Genomic DNA, 18,107 nt, shown 5'->3' with positions numbered 1-18,107 from the left:
CCTTTCAAACGCTACATGGAACTTGATCATGTTATGATCGCTATTGGATAGATGTTCACGCACAGTTAAGCTGTTAACTAAATCTGGTTCATTACTCATTACTAAATCTAGTATGGCTTGACCCCTTGTTGCCTCTAGGACATACTGCTGTAGAAAACTATCCCGGACACACAAGAAATTCACTACCTTTCTGACAGTTGCTAGTTGGCTTCTCCCAATCTGTGAAGGTTAAAGTCCCCATTAAGACCACTATGCCTTTGTTACACACTTGTCTAATCTCTGCATTTATACAATCTACCTCTTCAGAGCTGCTGCTACGGGTCCTATACACAGCTCCCACTATAGTCTTAGATCCTTTCCTATTTCTCAATTCAACCCATTGGGTCTCTGTTGGCTGCTTACCTCTCGTTATATCCTCCTTTATCATTGAAGTGATTTCATCTCTAATCACTAAGGCTACTCCTCCCCCTCTTCCATTTCCCTATCTCTCCTGTAGACCTTATAACCTGGTATATTTATTTCCCAATCCTGACCATCCTGCAGCCATGTCTCAGTAATAGCTGTCATGTCATACCCTCCAATTTGAATTTGTGCCTGTAGTTCATTTAATTTATTCCTTATACTCCGTGTGTTTGTATATAGAACTCTTAGTTGGGCCACACATCCTAGCCTGTCATTCAGCTTTGATACTGGGTTAATTGCTTTACACCTTCTAGTTTTCACTTTATCTGTAGTTCCTGAAGTACACCTTTCTACTGCTCTATGCTTTTCCCTTTCACTTGTTCTTGAACAACTATTTGTATTGTAAATTTCCGCTGTGTCCTCCCCTCTCGCTGCTTTCAACTTTACTCTCTTCTGACTCCCCTCTCAAGTTCCCATCCCCCTGCCACTCTAGTTTAAACCCTCCCCAACAGCAGTAGCAAACCCCCCTGCGAGGATATTAGTCCCGGATCTGTTGAGGTGCAACCCGTCCGACTTGTACAGGTCCCACCTTCCCCAGAATCGGTCCCAATTCCTCAGGCATCTAAATCCCTCCCTCCTGCACCAACCCTCCAGCCACGCATTCATCTGGTCTATTCTTCTATTCCTATACTCACTAGCATGTGGCACTAGGAGTAATCCTGTGATTACTACCCTTGAGGTCCTGCTTTTTAACTTATTTCCTAACTCCTTATATTCTGCTTGCAGGACCACATCCCTCTTTTTACCTATGTCGTTGGTACCGATATGGACCATGACCCTCTGGCTGATCATCCTCCCCCTTCAGAATGTTCTACAGCCGCTCAGTGACATCCATGACCCTGGCACCAGGGAGGCAACATACCATCCTGGAATCACATTTGTGGCCGCAGAAACGTCTGTCTGCTCCCCTATCACTATTGTTTTCTCGACCTTTCTCCTCCTCTTTCTCCCCCCCCCCCCCCCCCCCACCCCGTACAGCTGAGCCACCCATGGTGCTCTGGTCTTGGTTCTGGCTGCACTCCCCAGAGGAACCCTCTCCCCCACCAGTACCCAGAACTGAATACTGATTGGAGAGTGAATTCCCTCAGGGGACTCCTGCACTACCTACCTGGTCCTCCTTGTCTGTCTGGCGTTCACCCAGTCCCTCTCTGCCTGCACTTTCTTAATCTGCGGGGTGACCACCTCCTGAAACGTGCTATCCACGAGACTCTCAGCCTCGCGGATGCACTGCAGTGACGCCAGCTGCTGCTCAAGGTCCGAAATCTCGAGCTCGAGCTCCACCAGCTGACAACACTTCCTGCACCTGTGGTTGTCCAGGACACGGGAAGCGTCCTGGAGTTCCCACATGGCACAGGTCGTGCATTCCATGGGTCTGAGCTGCCCTGCCATGCTTTAATTTATTAGATTAACTTAAACCAACTTATACCTTGCAAACTATCACCTCATCTCCAACCTCCTTTTCCTCTCAAGTCCTTGAATGCATTGTCTCCTCCAAATCCATGCCTATCTTTCCCGCAACTCCAGGTTTGAATCCCTCCAATCAGGTTTCCGCTCCTGCCACAGTACTGAAACAGCCCTTATCAAAGTCACAAATGACATCCTATGTGAATGACAATGGTAAACTATCCCTCCTCATCCTTCTCGAACTGTCTGCAGCCTTTGACATGGTTGACCACACCATGCTCCTCCAACACCTTTCCTCCATCGTCCAGCTGGGTGGGACTATGCTCGCCTGGTTCCATTCTTATCTATCCAGTTATAGCGAGAGAATCACCTGCAATGGCTTCTCTTCCCGCTCCCGCACCGTTGCCTCTGGAGTCCCTCAAGGATCTATGCTTGGCCCCCTCCTATTTCTCATCTAGGTGCTGTCCCTTGGCGACGTCATCCGAAAACACAACATCAGATTCCACATGTACGCTGCCGACACCCAGCCCTACCTCACAACCACCTCTCTCCACTGTGTCTCATTTGACACGTTGCTTGTCCGAGCAAAAATTTCCTCCAGCTAAATATTGGTAAGATCGAAGCCATTGTCTTTGGTCCCTGCTGCAAACTCCGTTCCCTAGCTACCGACTCCATCCCTTTCCCTGGCCACTGTCTGAGGCTGAACCAGACCGTTCACAACATTGGCGTCCTATTTGACCCTGAAGTGAGCTTCTGACCACATATCCACTCCATCACCAAGACCGCCTACTTCCACCTCCGTAACATCGCTCGTCTCTGTCCCTGACTCAGCTCATCTGCTGAAACCCTCATCCATGCCTTTGTTACCTCCAGACCTGTTCCAATGGTCTCCTGGCTGGCCTCCCATCTTCTGCCCTCCATAAACTTGAGCTCATGCAAAACTCTGCTGCCTGGATCCTAACTTGCACTAAGTCCCATTCTCCCATCACCTCTGTGCTTGCTGACCTACATTGGCTCCCGGTCTGGGAACACCTTGATTTTTAAAATTCTCATCCTTGTTTTCAAATCCCTCCACGGCCTCGCCCCTCCCTATCTCTGTAACCTCCTCCAGCCCTACAACCCTCCACGATCTTTGCGCTCCTTCAATTCTTGCCTCTTGCGTATCCCCGATTTTAATCGCTCCACCAGTGGCGGCTGTGCCTTCAGCTGCCTAGGCCCTAAGCCCTGGAATTCCTTCCCAAAACCTCTTTACCTCTCCTCCTTTTTAAGACACTCCTTAGAAGCTACCTCTTTTGTCCTCGTGCTTCCTTATGTGGCTCAGTATGAAATTTTGTTTGATAATGTTCCTGTGAAGTGTCTTGTGACCTTTTACTACATTAAAGGTGCTATATAAATACAAGTTGTTGTTGAAAATGCAATTTTTTTTCTGAACACAATTACCGCTCTGATTTTGTTGCCTTTTCTATCTTTTCCAAACACCTTCCTTTTTTTTGTGGGGGGTAGAAGCACCTTGCCTCTACTTTGTGCCTCTCCATAATAATACAGCCCACACACTAACTAACTAATGCAGGGAATTGCAAGAGGTAAGCAGCATCTTGCTATGCGAACATAACTTACTTGTGGTCCTTGCATGCCTGTTTGTTTTTGCTGTTTAATCCGCCCACAAATATCTCTCTGCATCCCAGCACTTTTGTGTCCCTTTTTACATGGACAGTTGATATTCCATCAGAAATTTATCTTCAATTTTGATTGAATGTTTTTTCAATCTTCTTATTTGGGGGAAGGGTAGGAAAGCAAAGTGTGGAAGAAAGAGTGGCTAGTCTTGGGTTACCACCTATTTGGTTTTTGAATGTTTGCTTGGAACTTTCCAAGACTAAAATGGGGCACCAGTAACAGTCATTTTTGTCCTATTTACTTCTACTTTGGAGGCAACAGTGTTTAATATTAAACAAAGTTTTTTCAATGAATTTTCATCAGTAAATCAAATATGACCTGTCCCGCTTGAATTCTGTATCCTATCTGATTTTGGAATTTGGAAAACCAGGTAAGAATATGTTTTGAAATTTTATTTCAAAAGTGCTTTTAAATTTCTAGTGGAGGGGAGGAGAGAAATAAAGAAGGATAGTAGGCTCATATTCCATGACCATCTAATGGGAGATGCTTGTGTTTTCCAGCAGCTTTGTACAATACCTAGTGAATTTTGTCCTCTATTTTAAAGGTGGGAGAATTATTTAGAGATACAGGAGAATACATTCCATCCACAAAATGAAATCTGAAATAATTGTTGATCTGTAGATATACTGATCTTAGGAGAACGACAGTGGATACTGTTTAACAAGAATTTGAATCGGGAACCCTAAACATTTCCAGGGCTGGCTATACCAACAAGACATCTTTCTAATTACAAAGGGTCCTCTTTTACCACAATCATTTTCTCCCCTGCACCCCCTCCCTACCAATTGGTAACTAATACCATGGTGTTATCAATCTTCTAGGATACCTTTTTGCTAGGCCATCGTGGTGGCAAAATCTCAGGAGAGCAGTTCCACCTAATGCATCTGTGATGTTGAATGACGTATTTTCTGGGGTCAGCTAATTTGCCTGAGCAAGGTCAGACTCACGATGAGAGATCTACCTGTGATTGGACACAGGTGCTAGTGGAGGTGGGAATCACTGGAGTACAGCAGCATTTCAGGTTCTGCTGCTTCTCCTGTGAGCATCTGTGGAAAGTGTTTGAAAATTTATGGCTGCAGTTGGTGGAAGAAGAAAGTCGTATTCAGTCTCACGAGTAGGTGCTTACTGAGCAATCAGAGAAGGAGCAGAGCATGATGTTATTGGGAAGTTTTATGGAATGACCTCCAAGGCACAAACTGGATGCTGCTCAGTTTACTGGGGAGTTGGAGATGTTCTTTTTAAGTCGGAGAGAGGAGAGAAATCCTTTATGGGGGACAGATATTGGATTCTGAATTAGAAGATTTTTTTTGTGAGATGGTGTTGCTGTCTGAAACTAAACCTGTTTTAATGGCACAGTTAGCATTACTAACAGTATGGCTACTTGAATATATATTACTGGACCAAATTTGAAGTTCTGTTTTATGTTCTTGTAAAGGTGTAACTGATTCTATAACCAAATGATTGTATGATTGCCTGCTGGTATACGTGACGTGGCACTAGAGGGTAGATTTTCACTAACAGCTGCACTGTTTTTCATTTTCTTTCTCTCCTTCCCTCCCCCCCTCCCCCCCTCCCCCCCCTCCCCCCCCTCCCCCTCCCCCCCCTCCCCCCCCTGCCGCCCCAGGTCTGGCTACATTTTGTGTGCAAACAGAAAAGGGGATCAAAGACATTGCAATACAATGGGTGTGAGGTGTTTATTGATAAATGAGAAGTTAATAAATTGCTTATTTAGAGTCTGAGGAAATAGCTAGTTTTTTAGAATGTTAACTGCCCATTTTCTCTTTTTTTAAAAAAAAACTTGTCTGAATACACTATGCTTTTAAAAACAAAATTAACATTAAAAGTAACTTTTTCTCTCCGGATCCTTTCTGTGGAAAAATTTCAAAATGTGACTGGGATTAAACAGTTAACTTTTTGAGAATCCGCATAGCTGCAGTGTGCCAAATAGCCCCCTTGTCTGCTGTAAAATTCTGATTCCATAAGAGACATAGTTGCAAGCTGAAGAATCCCATGGTGGGCATCAAGTGAAGGGGAATTTAATAATTTGGCAGGGGAAAGAGAGACAAGGCTTGGATATGCTCTAAATACAATATTTCATGGTTGGAGTGGTATGAGGCAACAGGCATGCTTGGGAGATCAGCAGACACCAATGATGGACTGACCACACCTGGCATTATGTTACCAACCACTTTTGCCCTGGTGCACCTTCCTGGCAATGGCTGCGAGGAACTTGGTTTGTAGGCATGGGGCCGTTGCAGATCTATGCTATCTGATGCAAGGTGAGCTGCAGCCAGCCTCGCCATGGGCACTGCCAGTCAGTCAAGGTCACCTCCTCGTTCAACTCTCTTTTTCTGCCACCTCTTTCCAGGCATGCTGCACTTGTTTTCTGGGGAGGATACCCTTGAGTGTCAAATGAGATGACCCTCCTCATCGAGCAGCACTTTCACTACAACAGCAACAACTTGCATTTATATAGTGCCTTTAACGTGCTTCGCAGGAGCGTTATCAAACAAAATTTGACACTGAGCCACTTAGGGAGATATTAGGACAGGCTTTGTCCAAGAGGTGGGTTTTAAGGAGCATCTTGAAGGAGGAGAGATTTGGAGAGGTTTAGAGACGGAATTCCAGAGCTTAGAGCATTGGCAGCTGAAGGCACGGCTGTCAGAAGTGCAGCGATTAAAATCAGGGATGCACAAGAGGCAAGAATTGGAGGAGCGCAGAGATCTGAGGGTTGTAGGGCTGGAGGAGGTTACAGAGATAGGGAGGGGCGAGGCCATGGAGGGATTTGAAAACCAGGATGAGAATTTTAAAATCGAAGCGTTGCTGAACCGAAAGCCAATGTAGGTCAGCGAGCACAGATGTGATGGGAGAACAGAACTTGGTGCGAGCCATTGAACAGAGTGGGGGGAAAGTTGTGTACAGGTGCTGTGCTGCTATATCACGTGCCTACGGACTCCAGTTCCTACCTCCACGCTTATTTTGTCAGTCACTTTTTTTTTTCTTTGAATAGCACTTGGAAAGGTTGACCTCTGCAGAGGAAACATTTACAGCCTTTTTTATTTTGGTCCAAAAGATATGTGGCCATGTCTTTTAAGTGGCTGAATCCCTTTTAACTTTCCTGCTGCTCCCTACTTGGGGAGCATGGGGAGTCAGGGGATGAGTAGCAGAAAGGAAAGCAAGCTGGCTACAAAACAGAGAGTAAGGATTAAAGGTAATTACTCAGACTGGCAAAAGGTGGGAAGTGGTGTTCCACAAGGATCGGTGATGGGGCCACCGTTCACCATTTACATAAATGATTTGGAATCTGAAGTACAATTTTAAAATTTTCTGAAGACAACAAATTGGGTGGGAATAGTTAATACTTGGGCAGACTGGGACAAAATACAGGAAGACATTAATAAACTTGCAGAATGGGTGTGTAATTGGCAAATGAATTTCAACAAAGGTGTGAATTTCACTATGTAGCGTGAGGTGGTACATTTTGGTAGGAAAAATGAGGCCACATACTCCTGGGGAAAATAGGAGTCTAAATGGGGTAGTGGAGCAGAGGGATCTGGGGATACAAGTACACAAATCGCTAAAAGTAGCGATGCAGGTTAATGAGGCAGTTTTATTAAAAAATCTAAGCACTGGGGTTCATTTCCAGAAGGATAGAATTTAAAAGCAGGGAAGTTATGTTAAACTTGTATAGAACCTTGGTTAGACCACACTTGGAGTACTGTGAACAGTTCTGATCTCTATATTATAAAAAGAATATAGAGGCACTGGAGAAGGTGCAAAATAGATTTACTAGGGTGATACCAGAACTGAGAGGTTATACCCATCAGGAAAAATTGAACAGGCTGAGGTTCTTTTCTCTAGAAAATAGAAGCTTTAGGTGGTGACCTGATAGAGGTCTCTAAGATTATGAAAGGGTTTTATAGGGTAGATGTTTCCACTTGCAGGGGAGACCAGAACTAGGGGCCATAAATATAAGATAGTTGCTAATAAATCCAATGGGGAATTCAGGAGAAACTGTTTTACCTGGAGAGTGGTTAGAATGTGGAACTCGCTACCACAGAGTGGTTGAGGCGAATAGCATAGATGTATTTAAGGAGAAGCTAGATAAACAAATGAAGGAGAAAGGAATAGAGGGATATGCCGATAGGGTTAGATGAAGCAGGGAGGGAGGAGGCTCATGTGGAGCATAGACCAGTTGGGCTGAATGGCCTGTTTTTGTGCTGTACATTCTATGTATCCATTGGCAATCTCCCAGCACAACCAATATGGAGTTTGTCCTGAACAAATATTGAAGGCTAATCTTGGGACATTGGCCCTTCTAGAAACCAGCAAGCATTGTGTTTGCTATGTGGATGCTTTGCTGGCTTCTATAGTCCTGTGGCGAATCAATCCTTGTCTCTCAATTTCACCTCCCTGTGGTCTGCCGTCCTAATTGAATAGCAAGTTACTCCTCCTGGTTTTCCTTTTTTAAAAAAAAAAATCAGATAATACTGTGTCTCACTCTCCATAGCATATTGTTACACTTCCCCCAGCTAATGGAGACATGATCTATTTTTTTTTAAAAAGCCACAAGTTTCTGCCTGCACAAGAATCTCTTAAGCCTTGGTTTGCACTTGTGTAGCACAATAACCAACATCTTGAACTCAGTTCCTGCAAGACATCCAATTCCTGTACTACATCACTTAAGCTGCTTTTGTATTACATTTCATAGATCAGTATGGCTTTCTGCTAAATGCTGACCCAATGCCAAAAGTACAGTATAAACTGGGCAAATGTGCAATGTTGAAGTTATCATTAAGAATGGGCACTACCTGTCATGTAAAACCAACCAAAAAAGTAAATTTGGCATTGGCCCTCTGAACCACCATGCTCTCATTTAAATCATTTAAATTTGCATTTAGTGGTGTAAGTTGTGCTTTTGTCCATATTTTGAGTGTGTATGTGCAGAACTCAAACCTCACCAAAATCTCAGCAAGTTATAAATTGATAATTCCTGTTCAAATAGGAAAAGAAGAATGTGATATGACAATTCTAGTTTATTAACTCAATACTTTTCTGTTGTAGGTCTGGAGAAATAGAAGCATTGATAGGATTGGTGAATACCTAACAAAAAACTTTACACCAAGGAGTGAACACCTAGTTCAAGCACGTGTATGCCTTGCACTTCTTTAAAGTTGCATTAAAACAAATTTGCAAGCAGTGGCAACTGTCCATAAAGATTACATGGTGGCTATATTCAACATTGTACAGAGTTCCTAACATGGATTAGTGTCCTACAAAAATTAAAATGGGTAATTCTAATGCTTTGTGTTGTCGAGGTATTTTCTACCATAATAAGCAGGAAACTGTACCACAAAGTGAACGGGAAGCTTTATTACGTTCTGTCAATCCAACCAATGCAAGTGCTGTTGACGAGCAGCCAACATCTCTACAGAAGTCTGTTCTCAGCGAGGATCCTACAGATCTGCAAAACAAAATTGACAATACAGATGTTTGTAATAATGGTGCTGTTCCGACAAAGAGGTAAATTACTTTATTTTCAGTTCTGCTGATTTCATTGTTTTTCATCAGCTTCACAACTATTTCATGGTATTTGTTCTATATTTGTGATTTACAAAATAGTAATATGACCTCAGTTATAGCTCTCCATTATAAACCACAGTAGTGATATCTTTGCAGCAGTTATTAGAACCCCTTTAAATTGTAAGCTGGAATTAACTTTTAGGTTTGCTATCAGGAAGTGGTAACTACGTCTTGCATTGCTGTGCAGCTGAATCACTGAATCTGAGATGTGACTACCTCAGATGATCTTGCACTACTCAGGTCTCAGAACTTGGTACTACCAGTTTGCACTGCTCTCAAAGCTTTACTGGTGTAAAACCATTCACCTGACGAAGGAGAAAGCCTACGAAAGCTTGTGATTTTTAAATAAAACTGTTGGACTATAACCTGGTGTTGTAAGATTCCTTACATTTGTCCACCCCAGTCCATCACCGGCATCTCCACATCATGGTGTAAAACCAGTAAGTGCATTGTAATTGCATCTATTGTACTGCCATCTTTTGTGTTGGGAGGGTTTCACATTTTGTGCTGATAGTAGCCACTGTTGTGAAGACTAACTGTTGTGTAGTCCATATGCTCATTAGTGTGCACATTAGTGACATGACTGCAATACCAACACGGCAGTTTTTGAAGAAATCATTACTTGTACAAATTAATCCCATGGACTGTTTGCAATTCCTCCTACAACTTCAATGGTAGATTTTTCTAACAAACTAAGTCTTCGAAAGAAGGAAATTGCATTTATATAGCACATTTCATAACCTCAAGACATTCCCGAAACAATTCACAGCCGATTAAGTACTTCTGAGGTGTGGTCATTGGTGTAATGTAAAGAAACTTCGGGAAATAACTTCATTTGTTTTGAAGAGCACCATTGTTTGGACTGTGTTGTAGTCTGTCTTTGAAATTAATGTTAAAAGTTCCAAAACTTAGTGATGGCATTTTTAGTTGGCTTGTATAGTATGCACTGAACCTCCTGGAGTTTATATAACTATAAATTGCTTAAGCTTCATTGTCGGTCAGTGTAAACTATTGATTTGTTTGCAGTCTTGTTTGTCTTAACCAAAGCCAGCAACAAACTCATTAAAGTGGTTGCAAGGTGGCCAAGGTTGGGAACCAAATAAAGGGTATTTGAGTTTTAGAAAAGGTAGGCAAAATGGAAAAGGAGTAGGGGGGAGGGGTAGCCCCGATTAATAAAGGATGAGATAAAGACAGTAGTGAGAAAGGATCTTAGCTCAAGATCAGGAAGTAGAATCAATATAGATGGAGATAAGAAATAACAAGGGGCAGAAAACACTGGTGGGAGTAGTTTACAGGCCCCCTAAACAATGGCGAATATTTAAAGAAATAATTCATAATTCTCAACGAATATACATTCCCTTGAAGAATAAAAACTCCATTGGACAAATAATGCAACTGTGGCTAACTAGGGGGGTTAAGGATAGTGTTAGATTAAAAGAAGAGGCTTACAATGTTGCCAAAAAGAGTAGTAAGCCTGAGGTTTGGAAGGGTTTTAGAAATAAAGGATGACCAGAAAATTGAATGAGAGTAAACTAGCAAGAAATATAAAAACAGATTGTAAGAGCTTCTACAAGTATGTAAAAAAAGAGATTTGTGAAAGTAAACGTTGGTTCCTTAGAGGCCGAGACAGGAGAAATTATAATTGGGAATAAGGAAATGGCAGAGACGTTACATAAATATTTTGTATCTATCTTTACAGTAGAAGGCACAAAAAAAATACCGGAAATACTAAGGAACCAAGGGTCTAATGAAAGTGAGGAACTTAAAGTAATTAATATTAGTAAAGAAAAAGTACTGGAGAGATTAATGGGAATAAAAGCCAACAAATCCTCTGGACCTGATGGCCTAGGGTTTTAAGAGTTGGCTGAAGAAATAGTGGCTGCGTTGGTTTTGATCTTCCAGAATTCCCTAGATTCTAGAACTGTCCCCGTGGATTGGAAGGTAGCAAATGTAACCCTGCTATTCAAGAAAGGAGGGAGAGAGAAAACAGGGAACTACAGGCCAGTTAGCTAGCATTAGGAAAATGCTAGAATCTATTATTAAGGACGTAGTAACAGGGCACTTAGTAAATCATTTGATTAGGCAGTGTCAACATGGTTTTATGAAAGGGAAATCGTGTTTGACATCTATTAAAATTTTTTGAGGGTGTAACTAGCAGGGAAGATGAGGGGGAACCAATGGATGTAGTATATTTGAATTTTTAAAAGGCATTCGATAAGGTGCTACACAAGAGGTTGTTACACAAGATCAGGGCTCATGGGATTGGGGGTAATATATTAGAACTAAATTGAGGATTGTTTTCTGTCCGTAAACCAGAGAGTAGGAATAAACGGGTCATTTTCGGGTTGGTAGGTTGTAACTAGTGGGGTGCCGCAAGGATCAATGCTTAGGCCTCACTATTTACAATATATATCAATGACTAAGATGAGGGGACCAAGTGTATCCAAGTTTGCTGACGATACAAAGCTAGGTGGGAAAGTAAGCTGGGAGGAGGACGCAAAGGGATATAGACAGGTTAAGTGAGTGGGTGAGAAGGTGGCAGATGGAGTACAATGTGGGGAAATGTGAGAGACTAAGAAATGTTAGTATTCAAAGGTATTTGGGTGTCCTTGTACACAAATCACCAGAAAGTTGACATGCAGGTACAGCAAGCAATTAGGAAGCCAAATGGTATGTTAGCCTTTATTGCAAAGGGGTTGGAATATAAGAGTAAGGAGGTCTTGCTGCAATTATATAGGGCTCTGTTGAGACCACACCTGGAGTACTGTGGACAATTTTGGTCTCCTTACCTAAGGAAGTATATACTTGCCTTAGAGAGGGTGCAACAAAGGTTCACTAGATTGATTCTTGGAATGAGCGGGTTGTCCTGAGGAGAGGTTGAGTAGAGTGGGCCTATATTCTCTGGAGTTTAGAAGAATGAGAGGTAATCTCATTGAAACGTATAAAATTCTTAGAGGGCTTGACAGGGTAGATGTGGAGAGTCTAGAAATAGGGGTCCTAAACTCAAGATAAGGGATTGGCCATTTAGGACCGAGATGACAAATTTCTTCACACAGGGTTGTGAATCTTTGGAATTCTCTACTCCAGAGGCCCGTGGATGCTCAGTCATTGAGTATATTCAAGGCTGAGAGAGATAGAGACGCTAAGGGACATGGGGATCAGGCTCAAGGAGCTGCATGGCTTACGCCTTATGTTTCTTATTCCTTCAATGCTGGAAAAAGTCCTTACAGCAGTCAAAGCTGCAACCTCAATGTTTTGATATTGAGTATAGCGCCTTTAACGTAGTAAAACAGCCCAAGGCAGGTTTAGGGAACGAATTCCAGAGGTTGGGGCCTAGCAGCTGAAGGCTCAGCCGCCAATGGTGGAGTGATTACAATCGGGGATGCGCAAGAGGCCAGAATTGGAGAAGCGCAGTGATCTCTGAGGGTTGTAGGAGGTTAGAGATAGGCAGGGGTGAGGCCATGGAGGGATTTGAAAACAAGGATGAGAATTTTAAAATTGAGGCATTGCAGGACCGGGAGCCAATGTAGGTCAGCGAGCACGAGGTGATGGGTGAACGGGAGTTGATGCGAGTTAGGATACCGGCAGCAGAGATTTGGATGAGCTCAAGTTTACGGGGGTGGGGGGGGGGGGGAAGATGGGAGGCCATCTAGAAGAAAACTTGCAGAACTCTCTTATTTGGATTGCAAGTGTTACTATTGGGAAATACATGGTAACAAAGTACACTGAACTGTTCTTTATAACACGACCTAAAAACCACTGTTGCACTTTGGTTAAAATTGATATCCCAATATATCTTGCATTGAATTGGAACCTATTGCAGGTTTTACCTTGCCTGTGTTTTTATATTTTTAAAATGGATTGGGGGGGTGGGGGCGGCGATGGTTGGGACCTGACAATTCTATTGTAACTTTTATGTGTTTTGCTGCAAAGCAGAAAGCTGTTAAGTTGGCCTAAGTTTCAGTATAAACGTGCCCTACGGTTCTGATTTAGCGGTGCGACTAACTGCACAACTTTCCGAGTGACGATGATTTTCTAATATTGGGCCAGTTCCCCTGTTACAAATTGCAAGTCGTTCTCATTCCTTTCTGCCGGCCTGTGGGCGGGGCCTGGAATGGAGCGTGCGGCCTGTGGGCGGGGCCTGGAGCGGCCCGGATGTACCAGCTCCAGTCTGTGTGTAAAGTGGCTCTTCAATCAGCGGGTGGTCCTTTTGTGACGAGTTGAGTTGCGTTCCAAGTGCCGCCCCCTGATGCAACTTGTGGAGGTGACAATGTGTTTTGTTGCTGGTAGTTCCTGGTCCGGGGCAGGGGGGGGAGGGATGTGGACTTGTTGAAATAATTACAGTTTTAAGCAATTGCCGCGGAACTTTACAATTCTGGAGTTGTTCCAAATGCTTAATGGGACTCGGGATTTTTAAAAACTCCTCATTTGTGTTTCGACTTGAGTTCGGGGTGGAATGAGTGTTGAGGTAAGTAAATTATACATAAAAACAGAAAAGGCTGGAAATACTCAGCAAGTCAGGCAGCATCTGTGGAGAAAGAAACAGAGTTAACGTTTCAGATGGCTGATCTTGCGTCAGAACTGGAAGAAGTTAAAGATTGAACACTTTTTAAGCAAGTGCACAGCCAGATAGGGGTGTGGGGGGGTAATAGGGTGGAGGGCGGGAATGATTAAATGACAAAAGGGAGGAGGGTGGTAATGGGACAGGTTGAGAAACAAAAGATGGATCTAGAGGAGCTGTAAATTTTGTTAGCACAATTAAAGCCCATGGGATTAAAGGGACAATGGTGGTGTGGATACAATAATTGACTAAGGGACAGAAAACAGAGAGTAGTGGTGAACAGTTGTTTTTCAGACTGGATGGATGTATATAGTGGTGTTCCCCAGGGGTCAGTATTGGGACCACTGCTCTTTTTGATATATATTAATAACCTGGACTTGGGTATAATTTCAAAGTTTGCAGATGACACAAAACTTGGAAATGTAGTGAACAATGTAGATGATAGTAACAGACTTCAGGAGGACATAGACAGACTGGTGAAATGGGCAGACACATGGTAGATGAAATTTATCACAGAGAAGTGTGAAGTAATACATTTTGGTAGGAAAAATGAGGAAAGGCAATATATACTATGTGGTACAATTTTAAAGGGAGTGCAGGATCAGAGAGACATGGAAACATAGAAAATAGGAGCAAGTGTAGGCCATTCGGCCCTTCGGGCCTGCTCTGCCGTTTAAAATGATCATGGCTGATCGTCTAACTCAGTATCCTGTTCCCGCTTTTTCCCCATATCCCTTGATCCCTTTAGCATTAAGAAATATATCTATCGCCGCCTTGAATACATCTAGTGACTTGGCCTCCACAGCCTTCTGTGGTAGAGAATTCCACAGGTTCACCATCCTCTGAGTGAAGAAATTTCTCCTCATCTCTGTTCTAAATGTAAACAATTTTACAACACCAAGTTATAGTCCAGCAATTTTATTTTAAATTCACAAGCTTTCGGAGGATTCCTCCTTCCTCAGGTGAACGATGTTGAAATGAAATCCTCGAAATGAAATCGCATTTATAATTCACAGAACAATGCTTGTTCTAAATGGCATGTTTTGTATCCTGAGACTGTGACCCCTGGTTCTGGACTCCCCAGCCATCGGAAACATCCTCCCTGCATCTAGTCTGTCTAGTCCTGTTAGAATTTTATATGTTTTGATGAGGTCACCTCTCATTCTTCTAAACGCTAGTGAATATAGGCCTAGTCAACCCAATCTCTCCTCATACGACAGTCCTGCCATCCCAGGAATCAGTCTGGTAAACCCTCATTGCACTCCCTCCATGGCAAGGACATCCTTCCTGAGATAAGGAGACCAAAACTGCACACAATACTCCAGGTGTGGTCTCACCAAGGACCTGTACAACTGCAGTAAGACATCCCTGCTCCTGTACTCTCATCCTCTTGCAATTAAGGCCAATATACCATTCGCCTTCCTAACTGCTTGCTGCACCTGAATGCTCGCTTTCAGCGACTGGTGTACAAGGACACCCAAGTCTCGTTACACCTCCCCTTTTCCCTATATCACCATTCAGATAATCTGCCTTTCTGTTTTTACAACCAAAGTGGATAATCTCACATTTATCCACATTATACTGCATCTGCCATGTTCTTGTCCACTCACCCAACTTGTCTAAATCACATTGGAGCCTCTTTGCATCCTCCTCACAGCTGACATTCCAGCCCAGCTTTGTGTCGTCCGCAAACTTGGAAATGTTACATTTAGTTCCCTCATCCAAATCATTGATTATATATTGTGAATAGCTGTGGCCTAAGCACTGATCCCTGCGGTACCCCACTAGTCACTGCTTGCCACCTGGAAAAAGACCCGTTTATTCCTATTCTCTGTTTCCTGTCTGTCAACCTGAGGCTTTATTAATAGAGGTATAGAATGCAAAAGCAAGGAAGTTAGGTTAAACCTTTATAAAACACTGGATAGGCTGCAGCTGGAGTACTGTGTTCAATTCTGGGCACCACACTTTTTAGGAAGGATGTCAAGGCCTTAAATAGGGTGCAGAAGAGATTTACTAGAATGGTAACAGGGATGAGGGACTTCAGTTATGTCGAGAGACTGGAGAAGCTGAGGTTGTTCTCCTTAGAGCAGAGAAGATTAAGGGGAGATTTAATAGAGGTGTTCAAAATCATGAATGGTTTTGACAGAGTAAATAAGGAGAAACTGTTTCCAGTGGCAGAAGGGTCGATAACCAGAGGACACAGATTTAAGGTGATCAGCAAAAGAGCCAGAGGTGTCATCAGGAAGCATTTTTTACGCAGTGAGTTGTAATGATCTGGAATGCACTGCCTCATAGGGTAGTAGAAGCCGATTCACTGGTAACTTTCAAAAGGAAATTGGATAAATACTTGAAGGGGGGAAAAAAAATTGCAGGGGAATGGGACTAATTGGATCGCTCTTTCAAAGAGCCAGCACAGGCACGATGGGCCAAATGGCCGCCTCCTGTGCTGTACCTACTGTGATACTATGGGCACAGACACTTCACTCTATATCAGCCCAAACAAATACATACCTGCAGCCGTCACACCCTTTGGGTGACATTTGCCCATCCAAAAACATTTTCCCTCTGAAAATTAAACTGAAACGTTTCAGTGGATTTACAAGCTGTCACACTGACTGTATATCTCATTCATAAACATTCCCCGTGTTGAAAGGTTTTTAAAAATTTGCTAAACTCAACCTGGAGAGATTGCAGCAATATGTATTATTTCCTGTGCCAGGAATCCTTATGACTTTCTTGCTTTGTCAAGAAAGTTGTGGTATCCACTGTAACTAAATCTTGGTATAGAAGTCTTGTAGTTGGCAGAGAGGAGACAATCCCAACTAGAATATATTTGAATCTAGGTTCTAAAGATCCCTTCTCTCCAGACTGCCAATATCTGTGAACTACACCACAGCATGAGTCACCACCTTTCGGAAGGGGGGGAACATGGTATTTTGGAGGGGGGTGGGGGGAGGGAAAGGGAAATCCATCTTAATGCTGCCAAGAAATGTACATATGGTTATCTTGATCAAGATGTTGAGTCTGGATCTGGCCGGTCAAATGTATCCTTTCTCCTGGGGCCATGCACCAGTTGCTAGTGGTTTCATAGTCTGTTGATGGTGTCCTGAGCACAGATGGGATGATTTTGGCCCTCTGCTCATCTTTGCACAAGAGTATGGCTGAGTGAGGGAGCTAAGTGAATCCAGTGGTGTGCCATCTCTGTCATAAAGATAAGTATAAAAATTTGGCCCTGCAGTGATCTAGATACCTCATACAAGCTGGGAGTGCTACTTAGATTTAGTGATCCTAGCTTTTTTTTGCTTACTCGCTCAAGGAATGACTAGGTATTGAGGCATTTCAAGTGAAAAGCCTTCGGTTTTTGAACTTTCCTGACTGGGTTACACTATCCTTTAGTGTGTGTGTGTGTGTGTTCACAACTGAGCCAATTCCTGTTTTTCTCCAACATCCATGCATGTGTATTTGTCAGACAGTGAACTACAACTTTTTTCCCCTTTCCCAATCACGCAATTGATGCGTGCCAGCTTCAATTTATTGGGTTTATCCATATACTAGCACTTCATAGGTGCTCAACATAGGACAAAATGAATAGTAAAAAGCACGAAGCTGCAAAAATCTAGTGTGCATTCAAATATCTATCTACAATCTTTTTTTTCAGAAACTTGCTACAGTATAGTTGGTATTGTAACAAAACTGGATTTCTTTGTACATTTGTTATTTCAATCAGTGTAATTGGGTGGCATTACTGAGAAGGGAAGTGGATAATTGAAACTATAGCTGCTTATTGGGGCTGGGATGGTGGTGCATGATTATGGTCAGTGGAATATGGATACTTTTGAATGGAAGTGTGCAATGAGTGCGGATGTAATTTTTTAAAAGGAAATATCATTTTGGCTATATTTCATATCCGCATTATATTAATGACTCTTAAGCACATATCCAGGACATATTGTAATCTTTCAGGGAAAGTAGTCTATATTAACAACTCTTTTAAAAGTAACTTTTTGTTTTAGTTTCTCCCCACAGTCTTCAACTGTAATTAGAGCAGGTTTGGAAAGTGAAGAATATGACGTCAACATACAACAGTTAAAAAGTGATCATCAGGAACAAGTTTGTGCAGTCCAGCAGACTGATGTAGTTTCAGAACTAATTGTGCCACCTGTATTGGAAAGGACTGCAAACTTACAAGATCAATGCTCCAATTTTGAAACACAGGAAAGTGTAAAGTAAGTTGTCCCTTTTTTGAGAGTCTCACATTGAGGCCCATAAGAATGTCTAAGCTACTTGTGTGGGAGGAGGAGGGAGGAGGGAGGAGGGGGAATGTGACGGTTTCATCATTAATCTAAAATCGTTGGTTCTAAAACGTAGTTTGTTAATCATGGTGCTCTAGAAGAACTATTAAAGTATGTTGCAGCTACATGGA

General features: G+C 42.7%; 1 protein-coding gene across 5 annotated transcripts in view; it reads left to right on the top strand.

Annotated features, from left to right (window-relative positions):
* LOC137339377 (fap1 adhesin-like) overlaps nt 1–18,107 on the top strand; it is a 59,186-nt gene that overhangs the window by 8,388 nt on the left and 32,691 nt on the right. For all 5 annotated transcript variants that reach the window (XM_068001891.1, XM_068001894.1, XM_068001892.1 and 2 more), the window contains 2 exons: nt 8,605–9,063; nt 17,698–17,910. In XM_068001891.1, the coding sequence (XP_067857992.1) occupies nt 8,828–9,063; nt 17,698–17,910 (449 nt within the window). In that variant the 5' untranslated portion in view covers nt 8,605–8,827. The remainder of the gene's footprint in view (nt 1–8,604; nt 9,064–17,697; nt 17,911–18,107) is intronic.

The sequence above is a fragment of the Heptranchias perlo genome, chromosome 2 (assembly GCF_035084215.1).
Source record: "Heptranchias perlo isolate sHepPer1 chromosome 2, sHepPer1.hap1, whole genome shotgun sequence".
Classification (NCBI taxonomy): domain Eukaryota; kingdom Metazoa; phylum Chordata; class Chondrichthyes; order Hexanchiformes; family Hexanchidae; genus Heptranchias; species Heptranchias perlo.
This window is presented reverse-complemented; position numbering and strand designations above follow the sequence as displayed.